Raw genomic sequence first — 16,011 nt, forward strand, 5'->3', positions numbered from 1 at the left:
TCTCGTGCTGTAGGCGGATTCCTGCTTCAAATTTCGGGAGAAATGGTTAGTCCAAAATAAAGTCAGCTTCGAGACATTTCAAGACAAACATTTCCTCCAATAAATTTCTTCCAGCAATCTCCAGAAATACTTGTCTACATCCCACAAACCTAGTTATGTTTCTCCCAGTGAAATCAGTCAGGCTGACATCTGGACAGGTTGTAATTGCAATGACGGCAGCTTCTCTTTAATCTTCTTCCAAATGACGTATCTCATGAGATTACATTCGCTGCCAGTGTCCAGAACAAATATAAAATCAACGCCTGTTACAGTTGCTTTAATAAACGGAGCCCTGGGTAAATGTTCCTTTCTAACTGCCTATTGTAGTCAGCACAACAAAAATATGATTATCTTCACGATTTATAATGCTGTCGTCTGTTCCCAGAACAAAAGTCTCTTGTTATGTCGACGCTTTGACGTTGCTCGTTCGTCAAACGTGAAGCAGAAGGTTCAAACGGAGGCTCCGTCGCTCTGAAGTTACTGGGTACAGAGGCGTTACGTGAAGAGTCACGGGAATGGTCTTCTGGATCAGATCTGGAACGATGCGGCCCACGTGCATAGTTGTTCCTGCTATCTCTTCTAGGAGGATTAAGCCGCATGTTGTAATTGGAATATCCATTTCCATGGTTCTGCATAACTTGCCTGACCCTGGGTGGTTGGTTTCAAATTCTATTTTGTCTAGGAGCGTTTCCCTGGCCACCAACTTCTCTATTCCACAAACAGGCTTCAAACTGTCCTGCTCCTAAAGTACCTCGAATATTTTCAAAAAATCAGCAAGCTGTAGTACAGTTCGAGGAGAATTAGCCAAACTCAGACTGTTGGCTCTATATGGAAGCTGGGAGATGATTAAGTTCACTATCTCTGGTTCTACATAACGGGCAGACAGATTGCGGTAGGCTGAGTATATGGACCAAGCGTACTCCTCCATACTTATACCAGACTGCTTTGAATATCGACGAGATCTCACTGCCGTCAGCTGCCTCTCTTTGGCCTCTTCAGAAGCATATTGCATGCAGAAATCAGAATTGGACCTGAACTCCAACTGATTTGCTCGAAACCAATGCTCAGCCTGGCCTTTGAGTAACCGAGGAATAATTTCCAATCGGTATTCGTATGGAACTTGCATTAAATCAAAGTTGATGTTTAGTTCTTTTAAATACTGTTCAGCATTCTTGGCTTCCAGGTCTCCCTTGAACTTGGACAAGGAATTATGGTCTGCCATCCTTGGGGTTCCTGTCGTTGCTGATCGCCGAGTTCGCGGTGGTGACTCATCTGACCCGCTTCTCACATGTCCATGCCTTCGTTTTCGCTTCCTGATTTTCGCTTGATACTGAGAGTCAGAGCTGGTGCTGGAAGAGGAGGAACTGCGATCTTTCTTCCTTTCTCGAAGTTTCCTCTTTGCTCCTTCTCCACAAGGACGATGCCGTGCCCTGCGAGATTCACGCTCTCTTTAACCTCTGTCATCGCCCGAAAAACTAAAGGTAGGTGGAACAGTAGACGAAACTTCATTAGCTTTTGAATCAGCAGTAACTTGTGGGCGACAGACTTGTTTGTCGTCTCTAGTTCTCTCTCTACCGGCTCTTTTCATCGCTTCATTTAGTTCAATGTTTATGGTTGGCAACACTGCACTCTCAGAAACTGCAGACGGATGACCAGCTGTTCGAGATCCAGTTTCTGTTTCGTTTTGCCGGGTAACGTAGTAACGTGCATGGTCTCTAACTGATTTGTAAGCTGTTCTACTTGAGTTTCTATTTACTCAACGTCCTTACTTCTTTGAAATACAACTACTGGAATCTGACCAATATTTTCTTAAACCTCAGATCGGAACCGTATTTTATCAGTCTCGGCCTCGGCCAATATCTGTTGCATCGTCATCTGTTTTTCAATAATCTTATTGCACTTCTCAGTGAATGTCGAATAAATATCCTCTACATCGATGCGAACACTTTCCATGGCTTCATTAACATCAGCTGCCAAGCTACGCCGGAACTCATGAAAGTCTTTCTCCCTAGCCTGCCGGATTTCTTCAGCGAATCGGGCCCTAGTTTCCTCGTTCTCAGACTTTAGTATTTGTATTTCAGCTCTTAAAGCTTTCATAGATTCATCGTGCTGCTTACCGATATCATCCTTTAATAGCGCACATTGTCTACAGATATCAGCCTTCAAGTTGTTAATGGAATCAGCTTGCTGTTTAATATCAGCCTGTAATGTTTCAGACTGTTTGCTAACATCATTGCTAATATCAGCCTTCAGTGGTTCAGACTGTTTACACATATCAGCCTGTAATGCTTCAGACTGTTTTCTAATATCAGCCTGTAATGTTTCCATAATTTCGACTTGTTGCTTGCTAATTCCTTCAACCATGGCTTTTAATCCTTAGAACATACTTAATGGATCAGATGAAGTATCCGTAGACAATGATTCAAAATATTTACAAACTAAATTGGTAGCTTCTTGGCTTTCAGTTCGAATATCTAAGCCACAACAATCATAACGTAGAAGCTTTGTACATTTCGTGCAGACAAATGTGGTTATTTCTTTATCAATGTCCCGACAACAATCGGGAACATCAAGTCCTGAACTCGAAGTAAGATTTTTATTTGCGCTATTCAAATGCTTTCTTTCCATATCGAAACAAAATATAACTGTGCTTTTCTATACATATGAAAGTTCAGTGCTCTTGCACAATGAATCTCAACTTTAGACAATTGTCTTGCCCTTGTACAGTGAGATCCATTAGTATTAAAGTGAAAATTGTCCATGACTATAATCATTACTTTCTCTCTTACATCCTGGGTGTTTTAAGCCATGGATTTTTATGTATGCAGGTGCATAAGTTGTCAACACCTTGTTTTGAGTATCCTTTTAATTCTTGAAGCTCTTATTGGGTCAAATAAAGTGCACGAACATGGTGATGGACAATTTGGAAGGTAATAAACTTGGATCTCATTATACACTACAAAATCGAGCCAACACGTTTAGCTGCCATTTGATACGTTCTTACTGCTTTATCATTATAATATTAAACGTATTATTATATGTATTTATTAATAATAACTTAATAATACTCTGCGGTGAACGAAGAGACTCCCTGAAGTACACAGACTCCCTGAAGTACACAGACTCCCCTCAGGCACACGGATAGTGTTAGGCAAAGACAATATTCACAGTACAGAGAAATAAAACCACATCGCTGCTGTAGATAAACTAAAAGGTTTTATTGTTTACATATGGCAATTATAATGCGAATATACTTGAAACGAAGACGAGGATTTTGTTTTGTCGATGAATTGACTCAACTAAAAACGCATAAAATCAATGAATGGCTATCGGCATGCCAATGATCACATAGACCTAGCTAGCGCCCCGAACTACCACACCAAAAGATATGCAATAATAACTGAGCCAATATTTGCTCTTTAGCCTTTTATTCCAAATTAATCATTAGGCTAGCTTTATTTCTTAACGAATAATGGTTGCAGTATTGTGCGTAGCATCAATGCATGGCCATCGGCATGCCTATGAACACATAGACGTAGCTTGAGTCCCAAACTACCATACCAAGATGTATGCACAACACCGAGGAGTTCCTTTTACGATCCGTGGCGAAAGTGTAATATTTCTTAGGCGCTATCCTCGCTTTTATATTATTTTCGAAAATTCAGATTGAAGTACAGATGAATCACTCACTATCTACAAAGGATACTATCAAAAAAATCTATACATGTTTAGAAATACAAATTCACATAGCGCACTCTCGCAAACATGAATATAAATTAAACTACTCATAATAGAGCATAAAATAAAATAAACATTAAACAAACGATATACATTACAAACAAGGTGCAATTTTACATTTAATAACACGGAAATTACGCTTTCTTTGCTAAAAATAAATATATTAGTGACATATTTTAAAGTTGTGCCGTCACATAAAAATATGCATCATATCAAACTCAGGAACTCCGTGAAGAAGGTGTTCAAACTTCTTCCTCCACTATTTAGGAATACTTGCAAGGAATCCTCTCCGATCCAGTTTAATACAGAATAATGTCGCAGGATTACCACTGGACATGGAAATAGCAGGGATACTTACCTCACAGAAATACAAGAAGACCTTGAACTTCATTTTGTTCAAACTGCTCTGTGTTACAATTTCAAGGCTCAGATACAACTCAACAAACCTGGCGCTTCAAAATATGCGACTCGACCACAGATCCTAATGTCCCATTCCATACGTTGAAATTTCGAACGAGAATTAAAATAATTTGGTTCATCTATGGTGTTCTTACTTGTTATCGTTGCTCCTTATTCATAAGTAATTCCAAAGTGTTTTTTTCGGATGGGGCAGATTTCTGTATATTATTGGTGCAGATATTCAAGCATAGGTTGTTAAAATGAAAGCACACCGGCCCCCGTGGCGGAGTCGTTAGCACATCGCGCTACGGCGCCAGGTGTTCAAGTTTCGAATCCTGGCTTGGGCATGGATGTGTGTGAGAGTACATTCATCAATTTCATCATGTCTTTACTCATCCCCATCTTCGGAAGTTAGCCAAAAGTAGCACAAAGAATCGAAATAAAAATATAACAAATGAATAAAAAAAATGAAAGCACGTTGTAAATTATTATTTTCAGTTACATTTGTGTGTAATGTATTCTGAATCTCAAGTACAAAATCATTCAGATTTTTATCAGTACATTTCATCGGTGCACATTTATATTGTACGGCATGAAACCCATCAGTAACTTCCGCCTACGGGAATGAACAATGACCACAAGAGAAAATGATTATAAAATATAGAAATAATCCAAACAAACTATTCACTGCATCCCGGCCTACAGTGAACCAAGGTAATAGGTAGAGACTGTTTCAAATAGCTACAAGTACATCGACTTATTTAAAAATAGAAAGTAGTTCAAAGGTTCTACCCGAAAAGGAAGGGATGGTGTTTCCCGGTATTAAATTTGAACGAAAGCAGGCACTTTTAAATGTGGCAGTTTTAAAGTACAGGAAAAAATCTTAGAAAATACTCTTGACTTTGTTTGCCCTGAATGGATGTTCTATCTTCTTACCCGGTATATTTTCATGCATCATGTTTCCATTTAAAAATACATAAATATGCACGCATATCAACTGTATCATGTCACTGGTATGCAAAATGTCTAAGGACCTATTAATTATTACTGAGCAGAGATTGTGTTGCAATATATTGAACGACTACCTATATTAGACTCATAAGCAAATTACTAAGAATTATTTGAACTTTTAGCTGAATTACATTATGTAGCACAACCTCATTTTTTAAAACTTAAAACAATCTTCCTGTAACTTTTGTGGTTATTGCTTCATGGATTGAGAGAATTAAAGCAAACTAAGAGTCTTCTTTTGTGCTTGTAATCAGAAAATGGAACGTATACGTCTACAGTAATCGAAACGTTTAACATATCTTGATTTCCCTTTTCCACCTAGTTGTCACAAACTCCTGTATTTATACGTAGACTACGTAAATATTCGACTTGAATAATAATTGATCATTTCTGAATTGCAGTTTTCAAATTCGCAACAAAGGAAATGGTGTTCAAATTCAGTTGACGAAATGGAATCGAGTACTACAACGAAAGTTCCTTCCTGTGTGGAGGAGTATGACAAAGCTTTAGGAGAACCAGGAACCAAGGAAGCCTTACAGAAGTTAAGACAACTGATTGTTGGTAAATGATAAATGCAATTGACAAGAAGTAGACTGAAGCGATGCTTTTATAAGTAAAGGCCAAGGTCGGTGTTAGAGCTATTGCTGTAACAGAGGTTTTACATGTCATAGTCAATTTCATATTAATTTAATATTAGTCTCAGTTCCAGATATCACTAAGATTTAAATATTTTATAGAAACCTAACCGTACAATGCTATATGCAATGGTTTTGTTTTCAAGGAACCGGGGTTGTTTCTTTCTGTTGGCGTCAAATGTTCTTGGAATTTAGATTGTTATTTTAGCATATGAATTTAGCAATCGGAACGATTGTTTTTAAATACTTAATTTTAACTCACATTAGAAAGACAGTAAGTGAAGAAAGGAATAAGTATGTTATCATAACTTGTCCCATATTGGAGCAGTTTGTGCCATACAAAGGGCAAGTTGTGATGTCATAAAGCATTTTCGGATTACATGTTGTAGTCACTTTATAAATCATAACTGTGTTGAAAAATTAGGTTTCATGATTAAACGTATTATGAATTAAATGTTTTCGATGATAACTTGGGCAATTATGTAAGTTCCTATCTCTAGTGATGAATATTTCAAGTTACATGTGAGGCAACATTGAAGAGGATGTACCATAGGAAAGGTAGGGTCCGATAATATGTATGATACTAAATAATCCTTTTGGTAATCCAAAAGGTGATTCATAACAGGATATTCCATTAAAAATGAAGTTGTTTACAAAACTGACATTGCAATTTATATTTAAAAACACAAAAATGTGACTTCATGCAGTGGCGCAGGAACGGGAGGTACAGGGGTACAGGGGTACATTGAACCCCCTCAAATTTATGAAGGGGAATACTGTACCCCCATAAAACCGAAAATTCCGTTGTACCCCCTGTACCCCCTTAGATAATTTGACAGACGCAAGGTGCTACTGTTAAAAGAACATATTTTCAATTCGCTCAATAAAGAAGGTTTAGGTATATTGTTTATAACTTACGAGCATTATCTAATTTATCTTACTTAGCTACCACAGAAATTCAAACCATTGTAAACTTATTCTACTACATTGTGCTTGCTTAGTTCATTGACCTGTGTTCTTGGAAACCTCTTTAAGGAGATGAAAATTGTGTAAAATTTCTGTGAAACTATGGAATCAGATAAAGTTTTCTCTCAGAAAATCACGCTCCAGAAGAATGCTCCTTTGCGTAAGGGGGGTACACTTTTCTAAAGAAGTGGTCGCATCGATTCAAAGATAATATATAAATCTTCATCAGAAGAGTATATGACTGACTTTTTCTTTTGAATTCTTCAAATTGAATTTTCCGAAACGAAATACTTACACAAATGAGACGAGACATTGGGGGGTACAATGTACTCCTGTACTTCATAACTTTGTAAGAGGGAAAACTATTCTTAAACCTATACATATATTAAGATATTTTTGAACATAGAGATGATACTGAGACAAGAAAAGTCTGTTTCTTCTCAAATTTCGAAACGAGACTGAAATAAATCACCGCAAAATCAAAGCGAGGCGATACTTGATGTCCGAGATGATCTCGTTCGAAACTCTATCATATTTGAAGAAATTGGTAAAAATAAATTTAAATTAATGTGTCTTATCAGACATACCAAGCTTTTAAATTTATTGACTTCTTGTTTTCAAAATGTCGTGTATTTTGTTTATTGTAATTGCAAAGTTACAATTAGTTAGTAATAATTGCGAGCCTGTGCTGCCCGGTTTAACCTATTTATAATTCCGTATTTCGACGGTTCACAGCATCGAAACAAGATATAAAGCAGAAAAACATTATTAAGAAAAGTTTTGCTTTAATGACATATACGTTGTAAAACTTTAAGTGGTGGAAACTTTGAGTATGAGCAACACAATGTACGTGTTGCTTATACTAAACATTTCGTGGGTCAGGACGAGATATCTCGCCTTGTAATTGAAGGGTCCAACATGCACTGAGCTTTGGATTCCACTTTAAACTGCAGATTCAGTCCCGATTAGCCCATGAAGTGGATATAAAGTACATAGAATAAGTTTTAACAACTTCCGAGTGGACACCGAAACAAAAGAAAAGCACAAACAAGAACGAGAAGGACCTCAGCACACCGGAGGCCTTCCCGATGGCGCAGTGGTAGCTTCGTTGCCTTGTAATCAAGGGGTCCCCGGTTCGATACCTGGTGGAGGCACCGGGTACAGTGGTTCGGATCCCGATTAGCCTAACTGTGCATAAAGTGGACTTAATACACCAACTAAAACAAACTCAAAATCACCACACAGGATATGAGATGATGCTTTGACAATTCTCGACTCGTCTCATCTCGATGTCATTCCTAGGTCAAATGAAAGGTTCCCCTTTCCTAGACATTAGAATAGGGTGCAATTTGTGATTTTATCAGAGGACGATAACTTACTTTTATTAGATATAGTACTTAGAATTGGACATTAATCGCTTAAAATCTAATTTTGATATGCAACACAAACACAACGTCATTTGAAGTTAAACCCTATAGCTACTCAAACTGGAAGAAAATTACATTAGTCAAATGAATGAACGGGATAAATGAGACTCACTGCAGGTCCTATGGTTTGCCAGTTGGCTTGGCAAGGCCACTGTGTTATCTAGACTAGACTTCATTCAATTTCTTGCACATTTTTCTGCATGAAAGCAATGCACTGGGGGTATAAGGAAAGTAAAAGTATGTTTAAAACTTCTAAATTATTTTTCTAATCAGTTAAGGTTAGGTTTCTGACATTTCACATTCGGTTGGTAGATATTGGTAGATTTTTGATTAAATTTACAAGGTCTTTGAGCAAGATGGGAATGTTTGATTGAGTGATTTGGTTTATTTTACTTCAAATTTCAGCCACTTCTGGCTAATCGCAAAGATGAGGATGAGTGATGGTATAATGAAATTGATGAAGAGACACTCACAAATAACACCCATGCTCAGGCCGGGATTCGAACCGAGGACCTCTGGCGTCGTAGAACGCTATGCTAATCACTCCGCCACGGAAGCCGGCTTGGTGGGAATGTTTTGGATATTCTTTTTAGATGCGATAATCTTTAACTGTGACGCGCACATGATTTTCCTTACATTAAAGTTCACCTTTCACGTAAACGAGGAATTGACAAGTCACCTTAAAACATGCATGAACGTGCATTTAAAACTACTAAATACGAAAAGAAACCTTGGCCGGCTCTTCATATTATCTACCGAAGATTGACAAGAGAAATACAACAACTTTCGAGCGTTTGGCTTTCCTTGCTTGCTCTGAGATCTGAAGGATTTCGGTTTTGTATATATGATAGTATTTTCAGTGCTTGAAGATCGTCTTAGGTACGAATAATTATGTTACAAATAAATGCTTTGTCAACTGTTTTACAAACATTCCAAACTTAGACCTCTTACGAGTTGATCGGGAACCATCGCAACTCAGTATTTAAAAAAAAAAAAAATACAACACCCTATAGATGTCTGAGGAAATACCAAATACACGACTTCTAAAAGGCATTGGATGTGGTACACATCTGCCATAAATTTAAAAATGTTTTTATGCTTAGCTATAGGACTTTAAAATTAAAATCAACCGAACTGTTATAACACCATTAAGCCTTGTTTCCATGATTATGAAAAACTAAATATGCTGACCAAGGCAGTAATTTATTTTATTAAAAACATAAACTAGACGTAACGTAAAGAAATACAAGATGAAGAAAGAGGGATATTATTGGAACTTGAAATAGAAGAAGAAGACAAGTTAAGCTTTCTAGATATATTGATGAAAAGGAAGAGAGGACAAGAAATTGAAACCGCTTGGCATCAGAAGAAGTGTGCAGCAGGGGTATTCTGCCACAAAAGAAGTGATGTAAGTGAGGTGACAAAAATAAATTTTATAAAGAATATGGAGGACAGAATCAAGAAAATATGCATGAAAAAATGTGAAAAAGAAGGCAAAATAAATAGCCTATGGAAACAGCTGGAAAAGAATGGCTATGAGAAGCAGGATAGACTGGACATAAACAGAATAAGGAAGAAAACGGGCAGGGAAGAATTGGAAGAGAAAGAAAAAGGGAAGAGAAAGAAAAAAAGAGAAGGTTTGGAATAAGGAGTATGGGGAAGACCACAGAAAAGATATGCAAAGTGCTTAAGGAAGCGAGAATTAAAACTTACAGGAAGGCAGGGATTAGCATCTTAGGAATAGCGAGGAATGCAAACAAGAAAAAGGAAATCAGAGAAGAGGAAGAGATTATCTACAAAGTGAAATGTAAAGAATGTCAGAGTGTGTTCATAGGAAAAACGAAAAAGAGGCTGAATTACAGGTTGAAACAACATAGGGATGATGTACGACTTAAGAGAGAAAGAAATGCAATATTTAAACACTCGAGAGAAACAGGACATGACATAGAGTGGGATGAGCCTAAGCAGATAGGAAGGGAGAAGAGAATGCTAGTGAGAAAATGGAAGGAAGCCAAGGAAATAGAGAAGAAAGGTGAAGAAGACACAATGAACTGGAATGGGGGATTGAAGTTAAACAAAGAATGGAAGAAGATGTTAGAAAGAGTGGAAAGGACAAGAGAGAAAGAGGAGATGAGAAGGAAGAAAAATGAAGGGAAAAGAGGGTGAGATTAAAAGTCCAACCACATTCTATATGGAAGTAATTGTGTTTAGCCTTTTAGGTGAAAGTAAAGTTGGCAAGTGAAAGTCACCTGCTAGAGAGTTCCAAACAACTTTCTAAATAGTCTGGAGGGAGTAATGTTTGTGTATATACAATGCCCTGTTTTTGTATCTTGTTACTTTTGTACTTGATACAGAGTCTGAAGAAGACCTTGCTAGAAGGTTAAAACGTTACGTTTAGTTTATGTTTTTCATAAAATAAATTACTGCCTTGGTCAGCATATTTAGTTTTTCATAACCGAACTGATGTGGACTCTATAGGCTAAGTGTGATATATTCAATAATATGGTTTCTATATCCAGTTGGTGAGAGACGATTATTCCTGGTTGTATGAATAGCTGTATCTTTGTTCGCAATTTTCACATTTCGAACTCCTGATATTCCGTTTCGTTAAATTCAAAATGAGCCCATGAACAAGGTCCAGAGCTTTATATTTTTCGGAATTGTTATCTGGTTAAAATCTGTTTTTAAAATGAGCATAAATACTAAGGAAAACAAATAAATAGAAATTATTTATGCCAATTTTTAATTAAAAAAACAGGAAATTCGTGTGCTGTTCTAAAATGGAATATTTCCGATGGCTTCACATTATATCTATAGGTACTACCTTTGAAGTATTATATGCGTAGTATATATATGCGTGCGCGGGCGTTTATATATATATATATATATATATATATATATATATATATATATGTGGAAGGCTGAATTTTGTACGCCCCAAATGAAAAACGTTCCTGCGCCACTGACTTCATGCATGAGAAGAGTACAAGACAAAAATGAGATTGTTAAAACAAATTACTGGTTACAAATCACAAGTTAGTTTTTGTTGCTATGTTAACGTAATCGTATTTTATGTTTAAACACCTGGATGCCATATCAGGAGCAGGTCAGCTTTCACGAAAATCGTGTGATGATGAACAACTTGTAAGAGATAAGCCATCAACGACAACGCCAATCGAAAGAGCATTAAAACCTTTATGGAGTAAGATGGTTTTCATGAAAACAGTCTTTGCAAAATGTGCATGAAACAAAGGGGACTTACCAAAGAAAAACGGGAAGAGTTCACACGAAAAACACAAAACTGGCAACTGACGCCATATTGCCCAACTTGGCTGGATGGGAAAAGATCACGTGACACATTAGGAGACCCCCTCACTGGATGCTGATGCCACCTAGCGGATTTTTTCTTAGCTAGCTCTTAATAGGGGAGGGCATATCAGGAGCATGGCCATAACAGGGTCACCCAACTTATATATATACACAGGGTGTCATTTTAATGGCGCCCACGGACCACAGATTCGTGTAGAGGACATCAAAACAAACAACTTTTCTCAGTAACATTTTTCTCGTTGGAGCGTCGTTTCGGCGCTACAGTCGTTCAAAAAAGCCCGTTTTGCCGCCTGAATGTTGGCAACCACACACAACATTTGATTGCATTTGTGACGTCATATCCCGTCGTGAAGCGATGCGTTACAGGGTTGCCAGGAACACACATATTCTGTGAAAAATGACATAGCTACAATCAGCCACATTATGTACCGTAACACAAAACGAGAAAACACGTTCTGTAACCTAACAGGAAGTAAACAAACGATACGAAAAATGGCAGAAAAAAATAGAATTTAAGTGGAAGTGGTCATATCGAATTTTGTATCAGCTTGGATGTCAAATATTTGCAAATCTAGTTACCAAGTTGGCATATACAATTTAGTCTATCCACTTCGTCCTTTTGATACTAGTTGTCTGTGACACAATGAACATATGACAAAATAGAAATGAAAGAACTCAAAATTCCAAAGGTAAGCAACACATAATATAATGTATATTCAGGGCATTATGAGGCAAGTGACAAAAATGATTGAAAATACAGGGATATAAATAGTAGTTAAACAAACTCTCCGACGACTGTGTTTATCTGTGCACCGGATACACATGTAATAGTTTGCAACTCTGAACAGGGCAGTATATTCGCTATATTCTATATTCATCATTAGATTGTTACTGTGGTTGTACGTGTTTTAGCCGTAATGTAACAACGTGAACCTCGGATACTTCCGTTATCAACACAAAGTACCACAAGGCATCTGGACACAAACCTGTAGATATCAACCTTGCAACGAGATTTGCAAATATAATTGACACGTAGCTGGGCATAAACAGCCACATGTAAGTTGTAAGTACAATAAAAGTTATTGTTGTTGATATTTGACATGTAGGCTGAGACAAAATCCGATATCTACTCTTCATTTTGAATACGTTTTTACAACTTCTCATGTCGTTGGTTCAATTCCCCCTTCCCCTGAGATGACTGCTCATCTTCTGGCTGGTAGGCTATGATGTTCGGTTTATTAGACGCGTTTCTCGCTTCGTTTTACAGCTAATAATGTGGTTGGTAGTTTGTCATTTTTCACAAAATTTGTGTGTTCCTTGCAATCCTACCGTGCGCTGTTTCGCCGCAGGAAATGACGTCACAGATACGATCAAATGTTGTGTTGGGTTGCCAGCATCCAGGCGGCAAAACGGGCTTTTTTGAACGGCTGTAGCGTCGAATTGACTCACCAACGTGAAAAATGTTATTGAGAAAAGTTGTTTGTTTTGATGTCCTCTACACGAATCTGTGGTCCGTGGGCGCCATTAAAATGACACCCTGTATATACCAACTACTAAATATCAGGTTGCCAACTCCAGAATCATCATCATCTCACTGATATGAATAATATTATTTACAATTTCTGATAGATTTTTCTCTTGTATTTAATCTCTAGACTTCGATAGCCTAGCTAACCTAGAATATACGCTCCTGATATACCGGGTGGTCCAAAAGTCCCGGAACGGTCACATATCCTGACAAATACACATCGAATTGGCAAACAAAAAATATGTGTTTAATAAATGAAAGACAGCTATTCAATGATTTCATACTTGATTCCCCACCCCCGCCCCCTGGGGGTGGAGCGGGTAAAACTGTGACATTTTAAATAGAAATATGCATTCTGTATTGCAGAATCAGAAAGAGAACTTCATTCCGAGTCCAACGAGCTATCAACCATCCTCCTAGCTCAATTACGAACGGAGATATGGCGATTAAAAAAAAAACCTCTTTCCGATTCTATGATACAAAATGGGGGTTTATATTTAAAATTTCACAGTTGCTCCCCGCTCCACCCACAGGGGGCGCGAGTGGGGAATCAAGTGTGATATCATTGACTAGCTTTGTTTCACTTATTCAACACGTATTTTTACGTTTTCCGAATCGATGTGTATTTCTCACGATATGTGACCGTTCCAGGACTTTGGGACCACCCGGTATACCGTTATAATACATTTCCTTTAGTAACGCAATACAGCTAATGTAATGCAAGAAAGTGGTAATTGATATATAACATAATGAAATTTGTAAAACAATAACAAAACACTGTTCACTTCCTCTTATCTTTTGAAAATCGCATCAGGTAGATAGTACACTTCGCAACATATTTGACCGCCCCGAAAGAATTCTAAGTCCCGAAATCGTAAAATTAGCAACATTGCACTTCAGCTCCAGGTGAGAGTAGCCAACTTTGAGTAGGTCCTTCCACTAGACGAAAAACGCTGCGGTGATAGCTTTTCAATTTAATACTTTCCATGAACTTAGAAACTATAAACCGCTATTATAATACACAATCAAACAGAAATAATAAATTGGAAAAATAACCTTGAGAGATATTTACGATTCTGTTTGCTCGACTTGAAATTTGGAGGGTTTGAAACACTGAATAGAGTTCTTCTCCACCTGGAGGAAATTGCCATCAAGTTTGTGCAGCAAGAATCAAATTTGTGAGTAGTTTATGTGACATTTTATTTACAATACCTTGCATAATATCGAACAGTTCTCAAAAACATATATTTTACACGACTTGACGAGAAAATGTGTTTGAAATACAGGAAGGTGGGAGTCTTCATAATCGTCCACATGTTTTTAAGAGTATTACGTCGTTAAGTTAACGTAGAGCAGTTGGTTAGGCGTTGCTATACTTATTTTTCATCAAGCGTGAAAGGTTGCGGGTTCAAATTCCACCCTCTCCTCTTTCCTTTTTTTGTTTGTTTGTTTGGTGAACAAATGCCGTTGATATTAAAATATTTAAAAAATGAATCCGATGCACACTTGAGGGACGTCCCTTCTGCGCATATTTCCCCTTAGAAGTTGGAGATTTCCAGGATTTAAAGTTAAGACTTTTCTTTTTAGTTATTGTTCATATGTTGTGTTAACACACAAATCATGATTAATTCACAAATCACATATATGTATTCAGGATGCAAAATGTAATGTTATTTAAGTTATCTATTGTTTGTTCTTCACTGACACCTAAAATATTGATTATTTGATTTCGATATACTAAAAAAAGATATACAGTTATGTTAAGTAGTGATGTAGTGCAGTACAGTAACGAAGGAGAGCGTTTAATGAGTTCAAATTACTAAGATTGGTAATTTTATGTCCGTTCCTTCGTAATGACTGTTGTCAATCCCCTCACCACCATCTTACCATGCGTCTAAAATAATCGCCAAATGGTTATTGCGACGGAGGCCGATTCGATAAGAAACTACTAATAAGTATTTATATAGTGAGTGACAAAAAAAAAACTCAAAAATTCATAATGATCGTCACTGCCTTTGTATCTAAAACGTTTGTCTTCTGTGAACAGAAAGTACGAGTATCAGATATAACAAACTTTCCGCACTAACTTTGCAATATTCGAAACAACCATTACAGACTTAGCTCTATCTAACTTGATTCTGCGCATTCCACGTGGCATGTGAATTCCTCCTATCATCGAAATAACTTTCTCTTACTATTTATTTTCCTCTCGTGAAATAAAGAGACCAATGTTAACTTCTTAGCACGGTGGATAAACTTCACACCCAACGATATACTACTGAAAAAAATCCTGCCTAGGTGGAGATTCGAACCTAGCCCCTCTCTCTTAAGAATCAAGCACGCTACCTCTTCTCCAGGTAGCTCAAGTTAAAATTTGCTACCAGTTTGAAGTAACAAATTCACCACATGGCAATTTCATGAGGAAACGAATTCAGATAAAATCGAGAAACGCTGAAGGGAAAAATGATGCACATGTCTATTGGCGTTTTATAATATTTTGTAAATTGTGTAAAAATTCCGTGTTTTGAACAAGCAATCGTTTAGTTACGAAGTATTTTGTTGTTTGTTTAAACTACGAACAGGAGAGCGAAAAGGAGTCATTTAAACCAGACCCCGTTTGACAAGATAACATAACCCACAGCGCTACAGCCCTCTGAAGGGCCTTGGCTTACCTACCGACTGCTGGTCTCCCTCCCACACTGATCCTCCGTCACCTATTATCGCGTGGAGATCTTAGACCAATATTGGGGTGACGGCTGATCAGCCCGACGAACCCCCAGCCGTTGATGTAGGTCTTCTTGACCAGGTTACGCTCACTCACTCGGAGCTTCCCAATTTCCTCATGCCACCGGCCCTATACGTAGGCCGAATAAATTCCGACCAGAGCCGGATTCGAACCTACGCCGTGCCGCAGCGAACGATCTCAAGACGAGTGAAC

General features: G+C 37.6%; 1 protein-coding gene across 1 annotated transcript in view; it reads left to right on the plus strand.

Annotated features, from left to right (window-relative positions):
• LOC145979849 (clavesin-1-like) overlaps window positions 1-16,011 on the plus strand; it is an 89,144-nt gene that overhangs the window by 14,381 nt on the left and 58,752 nt on the right. Inside the window, exon 2 of the mRNA XM_083112885.1 lies at window positions 5,589-5,748. Within this exon, the coding sequence (XP_082969011.1) occupies window positions 5,637-5,748 (112 nt within the window). The 5' untranslated portion in view covers window positions 5,589-5,636. The remainder of the gene's footprint in view (window positions 1-5,588; window positions 5,749-16,011) is intronic.

Source organism: Lepisma saccharinum, chromosome 26, assembly GCF_977018435.1.
Source record: "Lepisma saccharinum chromosome 26, izLepSacc3.1, whole genome shotgun sequence".
Taxonomy (NCBI): domain Eukaryota; kingdom Metazoa; phylum Arthropoda; class Insecta; order Zygentoma; family Lepismatidae; genus Lepisma; species Lepisma saccharinum.